The 22,162-nt window shown below is 40.8% G+C and overlaps 1 protein-coding gene across 6 annotated transcripts; it reads right to left on the bottom strand.

Moving 5' to 3' along the window:
* Positions 1–3,359: 3,359 nt before the first annotated feature.
* map6a (microtubule-associated protein 6a) lies at positions 3,360–21,225 on the bottom strand. Of its 6 annotated transcripts, XM_007558000.2 has the most exons (5): positions 20,146–21,225; positions 11,647–11,860; positions 10,470–10,684; positions 6,091–6,201; positions 3,360–3,848 (listed from the first exon to the last, which is right to left on the bottom strand). In XM_007558000.2, exons 1-5 carry the CDS (start codon positions 20,844–20,846, stop codon positions 3,701–3,703), a joined length of 1,389 nt encoding a protein of 462 aa, XP_007558062.2. In that variant the 5' UTR covers positions 20,847–21,225; the 3' UTR covers positions 3,360–3,700. The 6 variants fall into 6 exon arrangements, with proteins under 6 accessions (XP_007558062.2, XP_016529785.1, XP_007558061.1 ...); XM_016674299.1 differs by lacking the exon at positions 6,091–6,201 and having other exon boundaries at positions 10,507–10,684; positions 20,146–21,217; XM_007557999.2 differs by lacking the exon at positions 6,091–6,201 and having other exon boundaries at positions 20,146–21,217.
* Positions 21,226–22,162: the final 937 nt, after the last annotated feature.

Below are 22,162 nucleotides of genomic sequence, written 5' to 3' on the forward strand. Positions count from 1 at the left end.
TTAATTGGTCACGTGAACTTTGTAGTTCCTACATCTCGGTTAATCGGATCATTTGCCGAGAAGAGATGTCAAGCAGAGATTATGAGGAAGATCCAGCGTCTCTCCAGGCACACTTCCCATAATCCCTCATTGTTGACTGCCAGGCCATAAATGCGGCTCCTGGATCGACGGTTGATTGGCTGAATACTAAATAATAGAGGCTTTCTCCGTGAAGGGGAGGCCCCTGGAGAAGGACTTTTTTTTTCTTTTTTACCATCTGGAGGACTGCAAATGCCCCACCTCCACATTAACCCATTCAGCCTTCCTCTCAAAAAAACCTGGCAACCAATCTCCATGGCAACAACTCAGAACAGGGAAAGAGGGAGACGGCCTTAACCAGTAGATGTAGGCTGAAGAGCAGGGAATGAGTGCCGAAAATTGGCATAAATGTGACTTTATTGCTCGTTATGTTTAAATGTGCTGCAGATTCCCTTTTCTTTCTTTATGTCTGTGGCTTGGATACGCTGCAGGGATTTTGAAACCAGCAAATATTTAATATTTAAATTATTTATAATCCTCGTACAACAAAGAGGACAATCAGGAATCCCCATGTGGAAGACAGAAAACAGCTGTCCTGGGAGGATTCGCTGTGTTTCTCCGTGCGGCCCTTGGGAACAGCAGCGCTCGCTGAAGGAACAAGGCTAATTCTGTATGTAGTGAAAGGCAGCTTGCTCTGTAAGAGCTGCGACATGACCCAGTTCTGCGCTCTTCTTCCTGTTTTCCTGCCTCCCTGCCTCCAGTCTGCATCTATACATTCAGTATAGTGTCAGAGACACATTCATCAGGTTTTCATTGAGCGTGGCTGTATAATGCGCCTGCATGGGGATTTTCTCTCATACAGGCCATTTCTTTTTAAACATCTCCTCTGTGGTTTTATTGACCTGCTCGGCCACAGAGCTGCAAGGACTAAAGCTACAGGCCAGATATTTTTCCCTCTAAAATCCACCTGACACTTTAGAAAGATTTTCCCACCTATACAACATATTCCATGATCATTTTTTATGTTTTATTTGCTGTTCTTATCAAAATCTATACTAAAGACAAGCTTCCATGGGCACATATCTCTGGTGACACCACAAATAATTTTTCTTGATGTTTTGTGCCCTTTATTTACACTTCTAATTAATCTCTTGCTTCAAAGCTGTTTATTATTATACTGTAACGGTGGAAGTTGTTTTCCTCCTCAAAACTCATCAACAGGCACAGAGATTTACAATCAGCCAAATCCTACCAATTAGTGCCACCGTGCCTTAACTCGCAGTACAGTCTATGCCTTCACTTTGATTCCAGTCAACACCAGAGAGAAGAAGTAATAAAAACTGCAACGGACTGGGAGTCAGAAAGACAGAAATGCTTCAGGTAAGCTAAAGTGGCATGGGTAAGCTAGAGCAGTATAGGTAAGCTAACGTAGTATCGGTAAGCTAACGTAGCATAAGTAAGCTAATGTAGCATAGGTAAGCTAAAGTAGCATGGGTAAGTTGAAGTAGCATCGGTAAGCTAAAGTAGTATCAGTAAGCTAAAGTAGCATAGGTAAGCTAAAGAAGTATAGGTTAAGCTAAAGTAGCATGGATAAGCTAAAGTAGCATGGGTTCAGACTGAGTGTGAAACAACTGGAGGCAAATCACTCATCTGCTTAACTTGATAAAATCAGAATACAGCTTAGCATTTTAAACAGAACATTAACCAAATTCATATCAGTTCAAGTTGTAAAAATCGTCATCACCCACCATTTGTTTCGGCTTCACCATCTTATCTTAGCTTTGGGTTCCCTCAAGTCACCTATTCACACCAGGTTGAAATCTTTACAACTCAACTCCAACTCAAAGGCTTCAGTGTAAATCTGTCAGGAGTCACTTATCTGCAGCAATTTTTACTAAAATGATCTAATCCGCCTGATTCCAGTGTATCTCCTGATGCCATGAACTCAAATGCAAATAAAACAGAACATTATATTACTTTTTAACATAAAATATTGAATATTAATATATTAAATATACTATAAAGATATAAATATTCCTCTGAATCCTTACTGCCAATGTAAGAAATATATTGTATAATCTAAAAGCCAGAGATGCTGCTTTGCTTAATTTAATTTAATAAATGCTAAGCGATAAAGATGCTTTCAATGTAGCAACATGTCAAGGCTGTAAACTTTGTGCCAAATATGGATTTCTGCCTCACTTTCAGGTTTCAGAGCTTTTTCTAGGCACTGAAACAAATCAAAGAGAATTTAACTGCGATAGCGACATTAACTTTAAATTAAACAAAAAATGATGAAACCCTACAACTGGCATTGCATTGAAGCATAAGTGCTGTACCTATGTATGTGTGTGTGTGTGTTTTATTAAACAGAAAAATCAAAAGAAAATGCTGCAGATTGATGCATTTCAAATAAAGACGGAGCTCGTAGTCTTCATGTTGTGGAGTCATAACAATAGCAACAACGTGGCAATTTCAAACCTTAGCTTTGGGGTTATGAATTATAAATGAGCGTCTCATCATGAAGATGGCTGACTGGCTGATTGAGACTGACACATGGAGCTCCACCCCGTCCCCAAGTGTTCATCAGAGACAAGAGCACAACACAGACCGACCCAGACAGGGAGCTCAGCTTCGCTGTGTGTGCATACACTGGGTCAGCCTGTGACCTTGCAGGATATTCTAAATGGGTCAGAAGCACCGTGAAGAAAGTCAGGTTGACTTCTGATTCAGAGAGGCACCTCGGGTTTTGGCAGCGGTAATTAATGTTTTCCTCCCAGATTAAATGCACTGAGCAGTTTATGTAAAAGTGTCCCCAAGCCAGAGGTGATATTCATGTTATTCCTTGCATCACCGTGACTTCTGCTGTCCAATCACCTGTTCCCATTCTGCATGCTGATTAATGCACTGACACCCCTCAGGATTCAATCTGTCCTCGTTCTGTTCTGCAAAACGAACCTCTAAGTGAAACATGCAGGAAAATCATGTCTTAAACAGGATATGAAGGGGAAATAAAAGTATGAGAGAGAAAAACGTCACTTTGTAAAAATCTATGCATATAAGAACATGGAAAATTAAAAAGAAGACGAGGTCTGACTTTTGCAGGCTCTCTGTCAGCTTATTCACTACAACGAAAAACTTTGATGTTTTGAAAAAGCCATTAAAATCTCTACCGTGGCTGTAAGCCGTTCCCTCTGTGACGCTTTTCCTGTTCTCAGCCTCAAAACAATAATAATAATGACAAAGAAAAGAACAACAGCCTCACTACAGTAAGGCAAGTTTTACTGATTTATTCCGACTAAAAGTGATCGATGTGTGGTACAGTTTTTCTTATTTTTTATTGTGGGATTATTAAGCACTTCTCGGTGTGACGTGACTACTAACAATGCTGACGTGTGCTCTTCAGACAGGATGGACGAGACCAGAAAATGATGTAGCACCTTGTGTCGTAATGCCACGGGGGGGTCAACAGGGCCGAGGACGTCGGATCCGGAGGCCGCGGTCGAACATGCGCCAACGCTTCTCCAACGACCCACTTATCCTCCTGGAGGGTGGAGAGTTTTTCTTCTTTCTTTTGTGACTCTTGTTGATGGGTTTGTCTCCTGAACTAATCCAACTTCAAACTCTAGATATATACACAGCAGAGCGACGCTGCAGTCCGCCTCTGTCCGCGGGAGCCGAACTACTCGGTCTGGTTCACGTCTAGGGCAAAGCGAACGCCGCCGCTGCTCCTCCGAGGCTCGCCTCCCTCCAGCAGTGGCTGTGTTCCTCCTCCAGCAGCACCCTGGGAATGATGATTACTGGGTCGGAGAACCTCGTCCTTAGAATCTCTAGGAGGCAGCAGATTTTTTTTTTTTTTTTTAAGATACCAGACAGAGACAAAAAGAGACAGAAGATAAGGGATTTACGTTGGACAAAAACACAAAGTCGTCGTGTTGAGCTAAGCACCCTGAGACCGCTCATTACTGGGGAATAAAGCTAACAATGGGCTTTTTTTTTAATAATACAAATGTTAAAAAAAAAACATCTCAATTTATTCCTTTAAAAACTGACAGATACTCAGATTTCAATCTGCTGTTTCATCCAATCGCTTTCCAAGCTGTCGTTTGAGGAATGAGGGTCTCACGGTAGCTAAGAAAAAAAAAAAAATGCAGTGCAACAATGAAAAAAAACAACAAAAAAAACAAGAATAAGAAAATCTCACTTAAAACAAATCAGAAGGAACGATTAGATCGTTAGCATGCACTTACAATTTCCTCTGACATGTGTCTTTCCGAGGAGGCGCTGCTTCCCTCATTCCATTCACACTCACCCCCCATCTTATTTCCATGCTCAGACAGAGGTCAAGGCCTAGGCCTCTACGTGGGAGTGAAACTCAGATTGCAGGTCCAACAGAAAACAGTGGCGGCATGCGTCAGAAAACATATTCGAATGCAAACGAGGGTAAAAGTGCAGAAGAAAAATGAAACTTTCACTTTTTGGCCAAACGGGAGAGAGAGAGAGAGAGTTCATCATGTGAGCAGAGCACATGAGAGACCCGCCTCATGCAATACCTTGCAAACGTGTTGACACCCGCATTGGCTGGTTGACACTCTGTCATGTTTCAAACTTCATGTTTGTTTTTTTATTTATTTATTTTTTATCAGGATTCTGTGTGCAACACCAAAACTGAAGTTGTGCGTAAAGCGGATGGGGAATGATGCACGGTTTACACAGATTTTTATTCTAGCGCTCGTTTTCAAGATAGCTCAAGATCAGCTACATTCGACAGAGAGCAACTATCTGCGACTGCCAAATTATAAATAATAATAATAATAAAAAAATGTAGCTTTGGACTTTGACTAGGTCAGTTTAAGTCGCGAATATGCTTTAAACCAAGGGTGCTCAAGAAATAAATTAGGACTAAACTTTGGCTTTTAAGTTGAAATCTACTTAGAAAACTTTTAGACGGTCTTGCCCAACCTTTCTGGTTTTCTTCTGTTGTCATGGTAACCACTACTACTGCTAATCGACCTATGCTCTAAACAGTACACCTCTGTTCACCCAAATCTGTTTCTTACTGCTATATTAAAACTTGACTAAATACAGCCAGTGTTTTCAAATGAAGACTGACCTAAATCTTGTTTTAATTGCTGAGAAGAGACAAAATATTTCTTCAATTGAGTCAAAAAAAATAAAAATAAAAAAACTCCCCGGTTTTAAGCTAACTCAGTCTATTGTAACTCACGCTGTGTGTCGGGCTTGTTGCTGTTGTTTGGTCTCTAATGTTTTCTGAGGAATGTCTGATTTAAAGACGTTAAACACGTTTACTGTAAATTCAGTGTTTATCTGCAGAAGTTACTTTCACATCGTTAAATTAAGGGAAGATCATCACTTATACTGATTTCAAATTATCCACTCTTTACTCATTTGGTGACTTCTGAAGTCACTTAGTACTACTGGATCTTATTTAGGGGGCATCGGATAAAAAAAAAAGCACACCACACTTTTCAGATAAGTTGAAAACCGTGTAGCATTTCCCACTTCACAGCCACGCGCCACTTGGTGTTGGTTTATTGCAAAGAATCCCAATAAAATGCACTGAAGTTTGCGGGCCGTGGGGACAGAGTTACTTTCGCAAGGCACTACATGAGCGGGCTGCTTCTTCAAATGAAACAGATCCAGTCATGCAGTTTCCAGAAACCATGGAGGCCGGATGCATTACAACAGCTGGTTCAGGAATGGTTGGAGATGGCTGGACTACACCTCAGGCCTCCTTAAGGGAAGCTGCGGGCGGGATGTGAGACACGGCCTCCGTCTCACCCTCCCCTCCCACTCTAGCGTCCATATGGAAGAGAAACACGGAGGGGAGTCGAGCAAAGAATGTGGTGATTTGGTCTGAATAACAACAATAATAATAGTAATAAAGAAGAAGAAGAAAAAAAATCTGAAAACTGTGCCACTGTAATCGAAAAAAACAAACAAAAAAAACAAAACAAAAGCGGATCACGACTCCATGAGCAGGTATGAATGAGAATGAGAGGCATTTTCTGGCTGCGTTTGGCTTTCGTTTGCTCCTGGCGTTGGGTTTACCTGGGATCGGGTAGTGCACAGCCCCACAGGTGTTGCTTTAGGGTCTGCACCCAGCCAATATCTCGGATTGGCTGGCAGAGTTGTATGTAGTGGTACTGTTTTAGCACAACCCTTCAAATGAATCAGAATGTCACTCATTAGCACAGAACAAACTGGACACAGCATCATCTAATAATAGTAAAAACAATAGTAATAGTTAGAAATGACATGTAGGAGAGAGGTAAGTCTATCACACATCTGTGTTTTTGGTTGTTTGAAGCACATGACATGTTTATTCTGGAATGAGCGTCTTCTTTTCTCACGCGCATGTCGCTCCGTAAACCCGATGAGTTCCTGGAATATATTGGGAAGTGATGTGAGAATAATATATTCTTCAGTCCCCACACCATCAGAGAAACATGCGCGTGTCGGGAAAAAAGAAGCAGCAGCAGCTTCGGCTCATGCCAGAATGCGGCGCGACTCTTAGCGCTAAGCGTAGCGGAGGGGTCAAAGGTTAAGGGGGGTTGGGGGGATGTGAAAGCTACGTTCTCTTCCATGTGGATAGAGCCGATACAATGTCGTCTGTCACACAGACACAGACTGGGACAGGGGAAATGCTGACAGACACCTGCAACCAACTAACCTTTAACCATTCCTCTTAACGAAAAGAAGCAAAGAACACACTGCTTTTTCTGCTTTTTTTTTTTTTTTTTGCATTTATTTAGAATGTTTCATTAAATAAGACCAAGCAGATAAAACACAAGCACGTCACAGTTTTTTTCTTTTTTTTTGTCCAAGACATAGCTTTCTTTAGCATACTTTCTATCCTTATTTTTGTCTAATAAATACATATAGATAGCACCGAGTGTGTGGTGTAATAATTTACATTTACAAGACAAAGTGCCCCCCCTCACCACCCCGCTGCCCCCCTCCACCCCCCATCCACCCTCCCCAAACACCAATCAAAGGCTGCAAAATGCTAATGAGTCGGGCCCATGTCCCAGATGGGGTTGGTGATCAGCTTGAATGTGTGCGGTGGTGATGGTTGCCGAGGAGACGAAGCGAGGAGTCACAACTTTCAGCCATTCTGAATGAAGGAGATGTTGAGCTGCAGACAAAAAGGCGGCGGCGCGACACGGAGAACGAGGCTTTACGGCTCTGACGGACCCAAGAACGGGATGCAGTGTTGTATCCTGACAAAGACGTCTGGGATTGTTTGACTTTTTTTTTTTTTTTTTACAGTCTGAGCTTAGAAACATCCATCCGTTATCAAGACATTTATAATTTATTTTACCAGCTGTGTAACTCAGTTGCAAGAAGACACAATTTGTGATTGTACCACAAATAAGAACAGGTATAGAAATGATAGCTAAACTAGCAATTACTTTACTAGTTTGAGTGTCAGGCTACAACACGGATCCTAACACTGATAAAGTTTTGCGCCGATCAGTTCTTTGGACCAATGTTTATGGAAGCCCATTTGTGCCATGATTGAAAGTATACAAGTCCAACAGGAAGTCGTAACTACGAGAGTTAAAGTCATACTTTTGGGAATAAAAGTCCTAATTATAAGGTAGGAAGTCATAATTTCTACTTTCAAAGTCATAATCATGAGATAGAAAGTTTTAGTTATAAAACTAATAATGAGACAGAAAAAGTTAATTCTGACTTTGAAGGTCATTTCTACTTTCAGTCAAAAACAAATTTTCATCCATATTTACGGGCTGTTATTTTTCCTTTCGTGGCAAAAACAGGCTTTCATAAATGCTCAACCTTCTGTGTTTGTAGATCTCAGACGTACCGATGCTGATTTTCTCTTAAAAATACAATATAAGAGGATAAAAGAATACCATCATTAATGTATTTTTCTAGCCCTCTAGCTGTAGGGTGTCATTAATTATTTACACCAGGAGCAACCCTGCTGTGTGAAAGAGCAGTTCCTGTACATCAGGCTTTTACTATTAGCTAAGAACAAGGTAAAAATGATTGTAGGTTTTACCATTTGTTCTGTCTTTAGCGATCGGCACAGAGAGTGAGGCTAGCATAGCTAAAGCTGCATTATATTCAACAGGATGTGGATGGTTGTCTCTGAGATTTCTGAAAGGCTGCCATTTCCAAATCCAGCAGCAGGAAAACAGAATAACTGTGCTGAGCTCCAACAAGCCTTCCTGTTATCTGCTGAAACTCTTGATCTCTCAGTCTAGATGACATGTCATAAAAATTACTGCTTTCTTTTGCAAAACTTGATACATCTCAGTTCTTCCCTAATGTCATTTTTAACACACCAGTGTAACTGGAAATAGCCAGCTTAGTGTTTTATTTTACTCAGAGTCCAAACCAAACATTTGTTGTCTATGTGACCTGCTAGCATTTAGCATGGTGTGCTCATTAAGCAGAAGTAAGCTGGACTTTGTGTCACTGTTAAAAATTATCTGATTACGCTCACCAGCATCTCTAACATATTGTGAAAGTTGCTGAATATATATTTTTTAAATAAAGCACATTTTAGCATTAGCAAAAATAGTAGCAGTTTTGATTAGCTCCTGGACTTTAACCTGTTACTTTAGTTAGTTAACAATATCGATTTTAACACCAATAATCAAATTTTACATACAAAAATTGCGACAGGAACCTTTGTACTCACTTGTTTCTGGCATGCCAGTAAATCTGACGCACAAGCAATAGATTAAAAACAATACATATCTTTGTTGTTGACCTCTATTTATTCAGAAAATATATAGTTTTTTAATTAATAATGTTGCTTGCTTTCTTGATATTTAGATTTTGATTAAAATGGGAATAATTGCGGTTAAGTAATTACAGACCCTGCAATTAACTCAATTAGAAACTTTAATTGAGTCCCAAAAAATAAATATGACTATCTTCGGTGACTATTGTGAACAGAGCTGTAAAGACAAAGTAACAAAAAATATGCTGTGGTGTAGAAAATTCCAGTTTGTTTTTTTTACTAGCGGTGTTTGTTTTCATAATTAGCATTTAAAACCAACAAAACAACCCTATCCCTAATATCTGAAGTAGATGGAAAACAGACATCTCTGTCACTGTGCACCCGTGAATGAATAATCTAAAAGCTGAATTATGATCTGTTTCTTGTCGTCCCAAGCCAGTGAAATAACATCAGTGCATAACAAAAGAGGCCGTACAGGGAGGCGTGTGTCTCTGCGTTCACACAGTCGCATCACTGTGGCTTCTCAGACGGAGGAGCCTTGCTAATAAAGAGAGTGTTGGAGGTGATTCCACTGAGTTAAGAGCAGTCAGGCTGAAAGCTGAGAACGTTGTGTGACAGACACACAGGAAACAAACACGAACAGTTCCCAGCTCCTCTGAGTGCCTCCCTCCCTAACCCTTATTATGAGAAATGATAGTACTGCGGTTTAAAAGGGTTACGCTTGCATTACAGCATTATGTAATTCATAGGGAATCCTCCTCTGTTCTCTGACAGACTAGGCCTTAATGCATAATCGGTTTAATGTAACCTAACCGTCGCTTTCAGGACAAACTGCGGTATGAATGAGGCTCACATGAAAGGAGCAGATGCTGAATGGGAGAACAGGATCTGCAGATGAATCAAAGACATTTTCGATCTGAAAATGACATTTTTTTTTTTCTTTTCACATTTTTCACATTTACCAAAGCAGAGATGGTAAATGCCAAACACACTTTCAGAGACAGTGACAGAAAGGCAAACAGAGCGAGTACAGAACAAGCTGTGGATCACACGCACACATCATGAATAACCAAGCTGGACATTTATCAAAGATTTTCCAGTTTGCATCTTCAAAAAAAGAAAAAATAATAATTTTTTTTTCAAAAGAGCCAATATGAGTCACTTTTTCTTCAAGCCTTCCTCCCTCAAAAAAAACAACAAAAAACAAAAAGAAAGGAAAAAAAAATATAGATAAATCCTTGATAAACTCTACAAAGCAATCTGCTCAGCTGATCAAAGCCAACCCTTCAGACGTGCTTGTAAATGGGCCCATGCAACAAAAGTCATCCATTGGTTGGCCGGGCAGCCGAGTAGCCATGGCAACCTGGAGATGGAGGCGAGCAGAGTGGGGGGAGGTGGGTGGCATCAAATGGCGGAGACGGGAAAGAGGATGCTTCCGCCCACTCGTTACTATAGCGATCTAGTACAGAGTGAGACAGGAAGAGCAATGGCATGTCATGTTCACACCCTGACATGTTACTGGAGTAGAAATGTAGCCAGGAGGTAGTGAGAGGACAGAGGGGAAGAAGAAGAAGAAGAAGAAGGAAGCAACTAGAGAAGGACGAAAACAAAGACAAGAACTTGGAACCAATTTTGCAGCCTCTGGGTTTGTATCCCACAAAAAGAAAGAAAGGAGAAAAAAAAAGGAGAAGTAGTGCTAAATGATTTTTACTCTTTTGCCTCAGCCAGTTTGTTGTTGATCTCTTTACTTTTCTCCTTGTCCCTGACCGCTGGCCGGTTCTCGGGCTGGTTCTCCGAGGTCATCTTCTTGGAGCCCTTCAGCGCGGCGCTCTGCTTATCTTTGGCTTTCCTCACCGGTTTACCCTGGCCTGCTGCTGCGGGTCCAGACTTTTTAGGTTTAGAGCGCGGGACACTATACCTGTCAACCTAAGGATGTCAGACAGCAAACAGGTGATTCCTGAGCTGAAACAGGCTCCATGTTTGATTATTATTATTATTATTATAAACGTTTCAACACAACACAAGTCCATAAAGTGCCCTACAAATGCATGTGCAGCTTTCAAATTGTTTCATTTCGTCATGTTCCAACCACAAACGTCATTTTATTGGGCTTTTGTGTTATAGAGTAGTAGCATGTGCGTGCCACATTTTTCAGATGTTTTGTTTGTAATAAGAAAAAACACGCTGATAGCCACACGTTTTCTATTTGATTATGTTGATCTTCCAGAAAACTCCAACAAGATAAACTGAAGTTTGTGGTTGCACCGTAGCAAAATGTGTGAGTCTAAATGAATTTGTCCCCATGACAAAATTTGCTGGACGATAAATTGTCCTAACAATAACTGCGATGAACAATTATATTGTTTTTTTGAGACTATTTTTAAGTAATTTATTGATAATGGCATACTAATGAAATTCTGCTCTCTCAAAGAACAATAAACTTGAATTTTGCAAAAAAACAAAAACAAAACTGAAATATCCCCCCCCCCAAAAAAAAACAACAACCTAAAGCTATAAATAAAAGGGAAATAAAAAGCACACACAACCGAAACCATAAATAAAACAAATTATGATGTCTGTAAACCAAATTGCCCTTCAAAAACTATTAAACCCCAGAATGGAAACAATCAAACTCATTTTAATGCATCATGTGATTCATTCATTTCTTTTAGCGACAAACTTAAAAACGTGAAAAATACGAATGCTTTGGAAAAACACTGCATAGCGGAGAGGTTTTCGTCTCCAGCTCTGATGCAAGTTAGTTCTTTATTTGGACAGATCCACCAGGAAACGAGCAAAACGTGAAGGTGAGACAGGCAAGGGTTTCACTGAAAATCACTCTTGCTGATTCAGAACTACGCTACGCAGTCAGGTGAGTTTGTTCTCACCTGTTTGCTGGGGTCGATGTAAGGCTCGCTGTACAAACTGCGTATCCTCCTCCTCTCCTGGGCCTTGTTGTCCGTGGGCTGCAGCGGAGCCAGCGCTTTGAAGTTGGCGCTGTAGCTGGTCTCTAAGCTCGTCTTTTCATCTGGAGGCAGGTACTGGGACTTGGCCCGAATCATCTTCACTGGCTTCACGTCTTTGTACGCCTTGAACTCGGTTCTGTCGGGAGAAAACAACAAAAAAGGTATCACGAAACCAAATCGAGGGAACGAGACACACCTGGGAACAATCAAGGGCTAACAGGACAACACAGAGACTCAGGGAAACAGGACTAAACACAGAAAATCTCAAAACAATAATAGAGAAAAAACACGGATCATGACAGTCAGTGAGGAATTAAAAAGCAAAAATCAGAGGAAGAACAAAACTTTTAAAACTGAAACTTTTTGCTACAGAAGTGACCTCTAACCCAGAAAACTAACCCAGCTGTTGAGACTTACAGTGTGGTTTTTATTATAATACTCCAAGAGATACAAATGTTCATTTAAAAAGTAAAAAAAAAAGAAGTTATTAATCCGTATTTTTTGCCACAGCAGAACAGGATAAACAGGAAGTAAACAAAGAAAATAAAGTCTTAAAACTAGAAGGAAAAAACCCGACAACACATCTACCATCTGCCGTGACCTTATCATCTCATTACTCTAAAAATAAAGTCAGCTCATAACATATGGTCCCTCGCTGCTTTATAAAGCATCCCATCTGCAGCACGCAGGCTGCTAACAGCAACAATGCCTTGGCTGCTGAGTGCAGGAATAACGCTGCAGAACAGAGGCGAGAATCCTGCATTATGTAACAGGACTGAAGTCCATCTCTGAGGCCGCAGCGGGCCAAGACGCCTCGACGCAGAGAAACGTTATACAACCGCCATCGCAGCCAGGAGTACGGCGCGACCACATGACACCAGAGTGTGCATGTGTTAGAGAAAGAGGGGCAGATTGTGAGAACAGACAGGGTTCACAGTGTGAAACACCGGTCTGCACTGCAACATCACTTCTATTCATCGACATATGACCGCGTAACAATACAGCCTGTGTCTCTCAGATCAGGAGGTTCATGGTACTAAGATTAAAAACTTTGCGTTCAGCGTCGCATCGTGGGCTGAAACTTTCCGTTAAACAGCAGCAGTTTTGTCTTCATTGATAATGTTTTGGAAAACATATTGATTTGAAGGGCAGGCTGATTTTCCTCTTGATCGGCCCTGATTGAAATTCAAAAATAGGATATTTTCCCAATCAGCGAACGCATCGTAGCTGAGCGCTTATACCAGGTCCCACCTAAAAACAACACACTTCAACATGGACTGCAGTTACTGAGTGAATAAGATGCGAAGTTATGCTAATTTCAGAAGCAGAAGCACGTTTTAAAATGCGTCAAAAGAAGCACAGAGCTGCAAGAAGCTGTTTCGTGGTGCACTGAAAAATAAAAAAATTTAAGTTAATTTGCTATAAGTAATCAAATTAAGTTTATCCAATTAAATATATTAAGTCATGCCGATAAACATAAATACATTTGCTTACCTGAAGCAAATTAACTCTTGGATATATTGTGCATCCCTATAGATGATTATTTGTTCTTAAAGGTTAGAAAGAAATACCATGAAAGCTGTTCTGATGTCTCCTCACATTACTGCTCTTAAACAATATTTGGCTGAAATTACAGCTGGCAGGTCAACATTGTATAAAACTCAGCATTCGATCAGCACATTATTAATGCAAATATCTTCCAATTATGTATGAATTAGAACTATTGAAGCTAAAAAAACAAGAATAAAAACCGTATTTTAAACTTTACAGGACCCCAGGGACAGAGTCCTGTAACCTTTAGATGTGTCCTAATCTGATGCAGCTGATCAAACTGAGCTTTCAGTCCAGTTCTACTGGGTTCTGCTGGTGACCCAATCCTTTGATTCTGATGTGCTGAAGCAGGCAAACATTTATAGTAACACTTATAGTTTCTCTGACTGAAACTACCAGTCATGACACTCTGAATGTTCAATGTGTTGTGACTTCCTGGTATCACCTGCCTTTATTTGACTGAGGGGAAAGTTAAATTTCTGAAATAAAATGAATGCAATTTTAGAGAAAAACAAGTCATACACTGGAAGTGAGAAATAAACAGTCATAAAACTACAGGGGATATTTCCGTTTTAGTTCGACTCTTATTTTCACATTCTTACTATGGAGGTTTCCACAGCCAGTCTGTGTAATTTTCCTCCCCGATATTCTGCGCTGTGTGGTTAACCTGCTTCGGAGAGCCGACCCTGCTGACCTTCTGTCATAGAGAACGGATGCTCAGAGAAAGACCTCATCTGTCTGACTGAACAGTGGCACTGATGGAAGGACAGCCGGGTCGGGGTCCAGTCCTGATGTGGTACAAAGTCGCTTACACACATCGCAAACCGCAGAACTGGGCTAAATGTAAAGGTGATTATGAGGAGGATACATAGAACTAACTTGGGTTTGAGTAAGAAACTTACCAATCTGTGAAAAGGTGTATGATTGTGTGTGTTCAGTATGACCAGAAAAGTGCTACATAGATTCTACCTCTCCCCCATTTTGACGCCGTTCTAGAGAAATGGATCGGGAAGATAATTAAAGTTTTTGTAGAGTTGTGAAGTAGCCCTCATGCATTTCAAACTTGCCAATACATCACAGCAGGAATTAAATGGTGCAAGAAGGCACAACCCTTTAGGATATTTTAGATTACCTGAATCAACACGGGACGTTCTCTAGCGGTCACCTGCATCTACAAACCGGATTTCAAAATAGTTGGGACACTAAGCAAATTGTGAATAAAAACTGAATGAACTTTTTGATGTGGAGATGGCATATTATTCATAATAGAACATAGATGGCAGATCAAAGTTTAATCTGAGTAAATGTAACATTTTAAAGGAAAAATATGTTGATTCAAAATTTCACAGTGTCTATAAATCCCAAAAAAGTTGGGACAAGTAGCAATATGTGGTTGGAAAAAGGAAATTGAACATATAACAAACAGCTGGGAAACAAATTAACACTAATTAGGTCAATTGACAACATGATTGGGTATAAAAAGAGCTTCTTAGAGTGTCGGTGTCTTTGAAGCCAAGATGGTAAGAGGATCACCAATTCCACCATTGTTGCACAGAAAGATAGTGCAGCAATACCAGAATGGTGTTACCCAGCGTAAAATAGCAAAGACTTTTAAGTTATCATCATCAACCTTGCATAACATCATCAACAGATTCAGAGAATCTGGAATAATCGCTGTGCGGAAAGCTCAAAGCTGTAAAACTCAACTGGATAGTAGAATAGTGCATAAAAATTTGCACATGCTGTTGTAAGCTTTAAAAAACTAAATTATTTCTCTGTGAAATCCTTCGGACAGAACTCTCATAGGGTGGAAAATTGCTACAGAAATTGTAGTTGAAAACTCCCGCATGACCGTTACTGTGTAACTGTACTTCGAAATCTCTTTAAAACAAATAAAAACAGTTCTTCCATACACTTTTGGCTTGTCCTCTTTGCTTATTAGCTCTGCTTTCTGCTTATTTTATATGCTGTAATGTGGTATTTTTAACCCCGGTGTATTTCTCTATTATTTAGATCTTTCATCAGCTTTATATGCAGTTTAATGTTATTCCTGTCACAACTGTGAAGTGTTTGAGTTTGCATTTGATTATATCCCCGTTGTTTACTTCATCTTAGATCCAGCCTTTATATTTCATCCCTTCTTGTTCAGTTTTGCTTGGATTCTTTGTGCATTTGAGTTTTGATAACAGGTCAGACTTTCGCCTCTCCTCATGACAATTTGTCTGACAGTTGCAGCTTCTTTCAGAAGCTCTATAATCTGTGCACTGATACTGCCAAGACAAATTTCCCTCTCGGTGATTCTAATTCCACACCAACACTGGTGAGAGCCGGCCTTGGTCGGAGTCGTCCAGGCCATCGATCTCCCTGTGCGCACAGCCCCAGCTTTCGTTCTCAGCAGCCGTTCTTGTTGCGTCAGCCGGTGCAGCTTCTGGTTTCTGCTCAGCAGCTCCCTCCTTTCTCTCTGTGCCGCCTAAAAACCTCTAGAACCGCTTGCGGTTTCGCGACTTCTACAGCTAAAAGGGAACATTTTCATGAATCACAATTACTGAAATGCTGCAGGGAGGATTGAGCCAGTCTCTATTTGAATTGACATCAGGGTTAAAGAGTTTCAGCGTCAGATTTAATCAGAATACATGACACTGTCAAATCTGTGTGAGCAGATACGACAGAACCAGATTAGAGAAGTTACATAAGACAAGCAGCTTTTCCAGAGAATGTTCTGAACCGAGGCAACAGCAGAACACGAGTGGGTTTTATTTTGAGGAACAAAATCAATTTTCTTTCAAAGCTTTTTCCTCCCGCTAAAACGTGGCAGAGTATGGGATTGCTCCGTTCACAGTCTGTCGACTCTCGGGAGCGTTTAGACCTGAAAACGGATCAGTGTAAATGCAGCTACACCTAATAGGGCTCTTTAGTAAATGTGACGTAGACGGCAGTCATTGGGAGTTTAACTGACGCTCTTTGTGAGGTTTCATGGTTTTATGTTTGCCCTGACAAAGTAAAAACTAACCCAGGAAGCTCCTGAGATTTTACTGCTCAGAGAAATGTGTCAAACAATAATTGGTGACACAAATTATAAAATATATCAGAAACTCTGAACCCGCTGAACCTGAAAGACTCTTGTGTTTTTTGGTGCATTTCGTTCCTCGCTGCTTGTTTCCTCGCTCTACATTTTAAATGCTTTTTATTAAGCTGACATAGAAAAGCACGCGAGGCTGACAGGACGAAGAATAGCTTTTGTCTTGAAACAGAGTGGGTAGCAGAACGAAAACAAGAACAAAGGCTCCAACAGCAGCTTTCGCCTCGTTTATTGTCACACAAAAATGACATTTAAAGCATAATGGAGAGAGTTGGAAATGTGAAGGCTGGATGGAAGAGTTCTGGTTGAAAATGCTGCACTAATTCAGAGAAAACACCCTGGCGAACGCCGTTGTTAGCAAAACAGAGATGCCTTTAGCATTTTCCCAGGTACTAAAAGGAGCCATTGTGTTTTAGAGAACTGTGTGTTCTCAAATAGAAAGTCAGGAAATAGCCAGGAGTAAAAGAGAGTCATGCAAGGAAGACAAGTGGGTTTTAATCTATTTTGATACTGGTATCAAATACTTGTAGAGATGAACCAATCACATCTCTAACCTGCTCAAACCAGTTTATGCAGATTCAGATTTTTTTTTTTTTTATGAGAATCAATGTTGTTTTTTTCTGAATACATTAAAAATAATTGGCCTCTTAAAACGGTTGTAGAAAATTAAAGCAACTGCTTTTATCTGCACCACTGAAAAACTAAAACAACTCCTGCAGAGATGTCAGTGCAAAGAAAAAAAATCCACTATGTCTCATTTAGTCCTTTGCAAAATTCAATGCAACTGTTTTGTTTTTGTTTTTACACTTAAGACATGAAAAAACTGTGCTGTATCACCAGATACTCCAATTTTTTGGACAAGATCTTTTCAAAATAAATGACAACTCTGTACAGAAAAATAGACGAGAGAAATAAGACTTTTTTATTAAACCTTAGATTGCAAGATCATTCATTTTCATTCACACTGTCTTCAACAATCATTACTTGTTTGTAATAGTTATGTTGCATTTGAGAGCGCAGTAGGAATTACACAGCTCTGCAGCCATACAGGATTTCACTGTTACTCACAATAAAATGACTTAGGACCCAAATTGAGTCTAATACGCCATTTTGATTTTTTTTTTTAACTAAAATCCTTTTTTTAAAAAAAAAAAACAAAAACAAACATGGTTATTAATGCTACTAATTAAATGCAATGGCAATCAGACATGTGTGTGAACGGTTTGTGACTCGCATGCACAGAAGAAGAACGTCGACGTCACACAGCAGCGCACTGTTTATGGAGGTAAAAATGGATCGATTTTAAAGGTTTTAAGCAATGGGAGCCAATACAGAGTCACAAGATCAATACAAGACAAAGGAAGCTAAACAAAAAAGAACTTAGGTGTTTACTGCTGGCTTGTTTACGTCCTGATTTACCACATTTAGCTTCTTCTGGTGCAGGATTATTACGCAGGTCAGCGAAGTGAAAGTCCCGCTCTTGCCTTGACCTCCAGCAGCTTTCGGCGCCCACCTTCCAGTTGAGGTTAACCACTGAGACTGCTTTGCAAAACTCAATTCAATTCAATTCAAAAGTACTTTATTAATCCAAAAGGAAAATTTTATTAAAAAACCTGACTGAATTACTTTTTAGAGATACATAATTCTCTCGTTAAGGCAAGTAGAAAATTAATATCATTGCAGGTTAATCCAAAGTTGAAACCCCCTAACAATAGATGACTGATGTTGTCTACAGTGTGACTGAAAAACGTAGCCAAGCCTCCAAGGTCACAAGAAATCCACGTAAGGTTGTTCCACACAGGAATAAACTTATGACGACACAATCAGGTGGAAACTTTTGGCAATAAAACGTAGAAAACATGATTTTGCATGAACAAGCTAGAGTATAAAATAAGGAGAAAAAGGCATGTCTGCTACTTTTTAAAAATCAATTTAACATTCTATTGCTTCTGACAAAAATGGAAGTAGCACAATATGGTTTCAGCTGCAAAACGCTACTTTATGATTTCAACCATTTGCTCATGAACTATAGTTTTGTCTCTATACTCTGTAACCTCCTTACTGTCTTTGCAGGCAGACGAAAACAGAGTCGACTTGGCTTCTGCGCAGGCCGTCTTATTACAGCGCTGATGGAGAGAGCCTGCTTTGCTCCCTGCTGACTGCTAAACAACACAGGCACCAAACAGCCGGAGGATTCTGCTGATGCACTAACACGGTGCCATTTGCCTACGCCGACCGAGTCACACTTCCCACCAAAGACTGCTCAGTAGCAGCACTGAGCCAAATTATTTTCTGCCTATACATACCACTGGTTATTTTTATAGCAAGACAAACATGAAAAACTGCCAAAGAAAAAGAAAACTCAATTGAGCGTCCTGCACTGGCTCAGGCTTAAATAAACACAAACCAGGCTTTTCAAATGCAGCGAGGAGACGCAGCACACAGCAGTAACATGCATGACTTGACGTGCATCCTTCCACCCGTCCCCATCGTTGTCTGGAACGGTGCATAACAAAACAGAGATTAGCCTCGTGAACCTGAACGTTAGCGGCATCCTGCAACCGGTTTCATTCAGCCTAGTGGCATTCAGAGGTGAAAACTGAAGCTGATTGTCATTTAATGCGCTCTCACACACACACACGGCGTGAAAGGACAAGTTTGTGCAGCGGTTGGCAGATTTATGAGTTTAGTGTGATCCTGCACAGAGAAATTCTGCAACAATTTCTTCCTTAAAAAAATCCACTCAGTTTATCTTGTCAAAGAAAGCAGCAAATGTTCAACTTATGCACTCAGATTTCAGGTAATTGGCTAAAACAAGATGTGTAGTAAAGATTATTGAACATCTTAAACATTTATTGTTAAGTTATATGATGGACTGTTTCATCTGGATATTTTGGGGGGTGGGGGGGTTTGTCACTGCCTGAAGTTAAATCAGAGAAAACTTTTCTTGTTTCAGGTCAGTTAGAATAACAGCGATTATTTCAGTTTTCCAACTCCCACCGTAATGACAGGAAGAATAGGGCAGAGATTTTTTTATTTTTTATTAAAGGGGCAGTATATCACAAAAATACCAGAAAACACAGTATTATGTGCTTTTCATAATGCTGTGGCATTTAGTCATAATCAATTTTGTAACCTTCAGTTGTTATAAAATGTTGTATATATCAAATGTGACTTAAAATAACTGTGTGTGTGGCAGTGTAAACCTGTGAATGTATTTTAAGGCCACACCTGACACACACTGCTTTCCTAATGGACCATAATGGGAAAGTCAGAGGAAATCAGCCAACATGCCAGGAAGTGAACTGTGGAGTCCGGCTCGTCCTTGGAAACAATTTTTATTAACAAATAAATTCCTGACATATTATTTATCTCGTTTTTATGGTATTTATCAAACAGACATTATCCAGGTAATTTTAACTGACCTAAAACAGGAGACGTTTGGTCTCATTTTCTGTCTGAAAACCAGTTTCAGATAGAAAGTCATTTTTAATTCAGTGTATGTAAACTTCTGGTTTAAAGTATGTTTTGCCAAAATGGCATAATTCTCACAATCCAATGATAAACATCTGTGAAAGTACTAAGCAAAGATTCACCTATATCAGATAAAGTTAACATCGGAAATATTAATAGTGCAATAAAGTCACTTTTAGTCAAACTACCTGACAATAAATGCAGTTAATTATAAACTTTATGGCATTTTTATGACCACCTAACACCTGTATGGACCTGACGACCGGTCTCATCCACTTTGATCAACACACACCAACAAACGGGGAGTAATCACTTACTTATAGGAGCTGCCAGCTGAGATCTCCTCCTTGATCTGTCGGTTCAGGGCATCCACCGCCGCCCTCCCCCTGCCTTCTGCCTCCACCTTCAGGACCACCTTTTTCGGCCCCTCCTGCTTACTGGACCGCTTTTTCCTCTCCTGCCCTTGCAGCAGGTCTTTTTCCTGCACCTTGTCGGCAATGGCGCCTTTCTCCACGCCGCATTCCGCATCCAGCGCTACGTGCTTTTTCACGTGCCTGGGTCGGTGGTCGTCGCCGGCGCTCGGTGGGGGTTTGGGTATCCAGGGGTGGTCGTACCTCTTCGGGATGGGCCAGGGCTTGAAGTCCTTCTGGTACTGGGTCTCGGTGTTAAACGGTGTCTCCGGCTCATGGTACTCGCTCCTGGGTTTACAGCTGGGCTCGGGCCGCACTTTCCAATGTTTGAAGTCCTCGCGCATCACCGAGCTGCACACGCGCTCCTCGGAGACGCACCTGCGCGGCCCACGCGACGCTTTCGCCAAGCGGGTTTCCGCGCGCGACGGCTGCGTTTCTATGGCGACCCGGGCCTGGGGAGGATGGAGAGACGGCTGCAGCTGGATGTGCTGCATTTCCGACACGTCCGTGTACTTGGTGAAGACCAAAGGCACTGCAATGTCAGCCTTGTCCAGCTGGTTCCAGAACCGGGCCATGCAGCACGCCCGGCTGATGCAGGGCCACGCCATGCTGTGGGATTTAGAGTTCCACTAAAAAGAAAAACACACACAAATAGCGCTACTTCCAAGCAGGCTGACACGACAGAAAAATACGGTTCCGCTCTCCGACACAGTGATGTGAGAAAATCAAGATGTCCGCATGAGAAGGTTCCGACGCTTAAGACGTTAAGACTGCATATGAATCCTATTTAATCTGAAGAATGCTAAAGATTCAAAAAAACGATATCACAAACCGAACCGTGAGAACCGTCCTCTGCTCCTTCTGTGTCCCTTCTGGTCGTCCTGCTACATCAGGGCTGCACTGCAAGGAATAACGGCCCCGCCCGCCTGCTCAGCATCCCGGAGACACTGACGGGAACCGAAGAGGAAAATACAAGTCAAGCTGGAGAGTTTCACTTCCTGTTTAGCGCCAGCATTAAAGCTATGATGACCTTCCTGTTACAGTCGAGAATGCGGTCGCTTTTATTAAATAGAAACGAAGATAGCATAAGAAATTACATTTGAAACAAATAGGAAGCATTTCTACTGGAAACGCGGTTGCTACGAATGTTCAATTTTGAAATACAACAGAACTCTCGACGCACACCGTGGATTTGACGCACCCTTTAGTACGAGATAGACTCTATGGATATAGATATTTGACAAAAAATAAAATAAAAAAAATAAAATAAAAAAAGGTACAAAAAGTGAAAATTGACGATATCGATATCTATCTGTCCCAATGCTTTATCAAACTTTAATGTAGGGGAGACCGGGTATGGTTGTAACATAGGGAGCACCAGTTCCACCAATCAGGGATAAGATAGGAGTCACATGATCATTTCAGTGTTTACCTGCTTCCTCCCCAATCCCATATTGTGATTGTCAAGGCTGGAAACAGGCACATACGGATACTAAGGGGAAAAAACGGATTTTGAGGTAAGAAAGTAAATTTTTTGACCATGACTACATTTTGTTTAGTACTTATATTGCAGATAAAACCATATGACTTACATTAGATGAAAGTGTAACTTCTCAGGCAGAATGTGATGCATTTTCCCGTGCTAATTTCAAACCGCTATGCTACTACAGCTAGCTAAACATGGCTGATAACTAAGAACATTTTGATTTTAATAATTTTACAGAATGCCTAGGCAGTGGATACAAAAGACTGATAGAGGTGTGCCTGCAGATGTTTTGAAAAAGGCATCTGATGAGGTCACAAAGAAGAGCAAGTCAGTCAGATCAGTTGCGAAGGCGCATGGGATCTGCCATGTAACACTGAGCAGATACTGCAAATCACTGCAGAAGCTGAGAGAACAGGGGTCCAGTGATCTTCCCAGTGT

The sequence above is a fragment of the Poecilia formosa genome, unplaced genomic scaffold (assembly GCF_000485575.1).
Source record: "Poecilia formosa unplaced genomic scaffold, Poecilia_formosa-5.1.2 Scaffold93, whole genome shotgun sequence".
NCBI lineage: Eukaryota > Metazoa > Chordata > Actinopteri > Cyprinodontiformes > Poeciliidae > Poecilia > Poecilia formosa.

Bases quoted from the DNA above. Each gene is read 5' to 3' on its own strand.
- map6a (XM_007558000.2), bottom strand. From the start codon at position 20,846: ATGGCGTGGCCCTGCATCAGCCGGGCGTGCTGCATGGCCCGGTTCTGG. The intron at 10,685-11,646 runs GTGAGAACAAAC...TGACATCCTTAG, and splicing joins ACATCGACCCCAGCAAACAG to GTTGACAGGTATAGTGTCCC. The intron at 3,849-6,090 runs GTAAACCCAACG...GCTGCCTCCTAG, and splicing joins TGTGCACTACCCGATCCCAG to AGATTCTAAGGACGAGGTTC.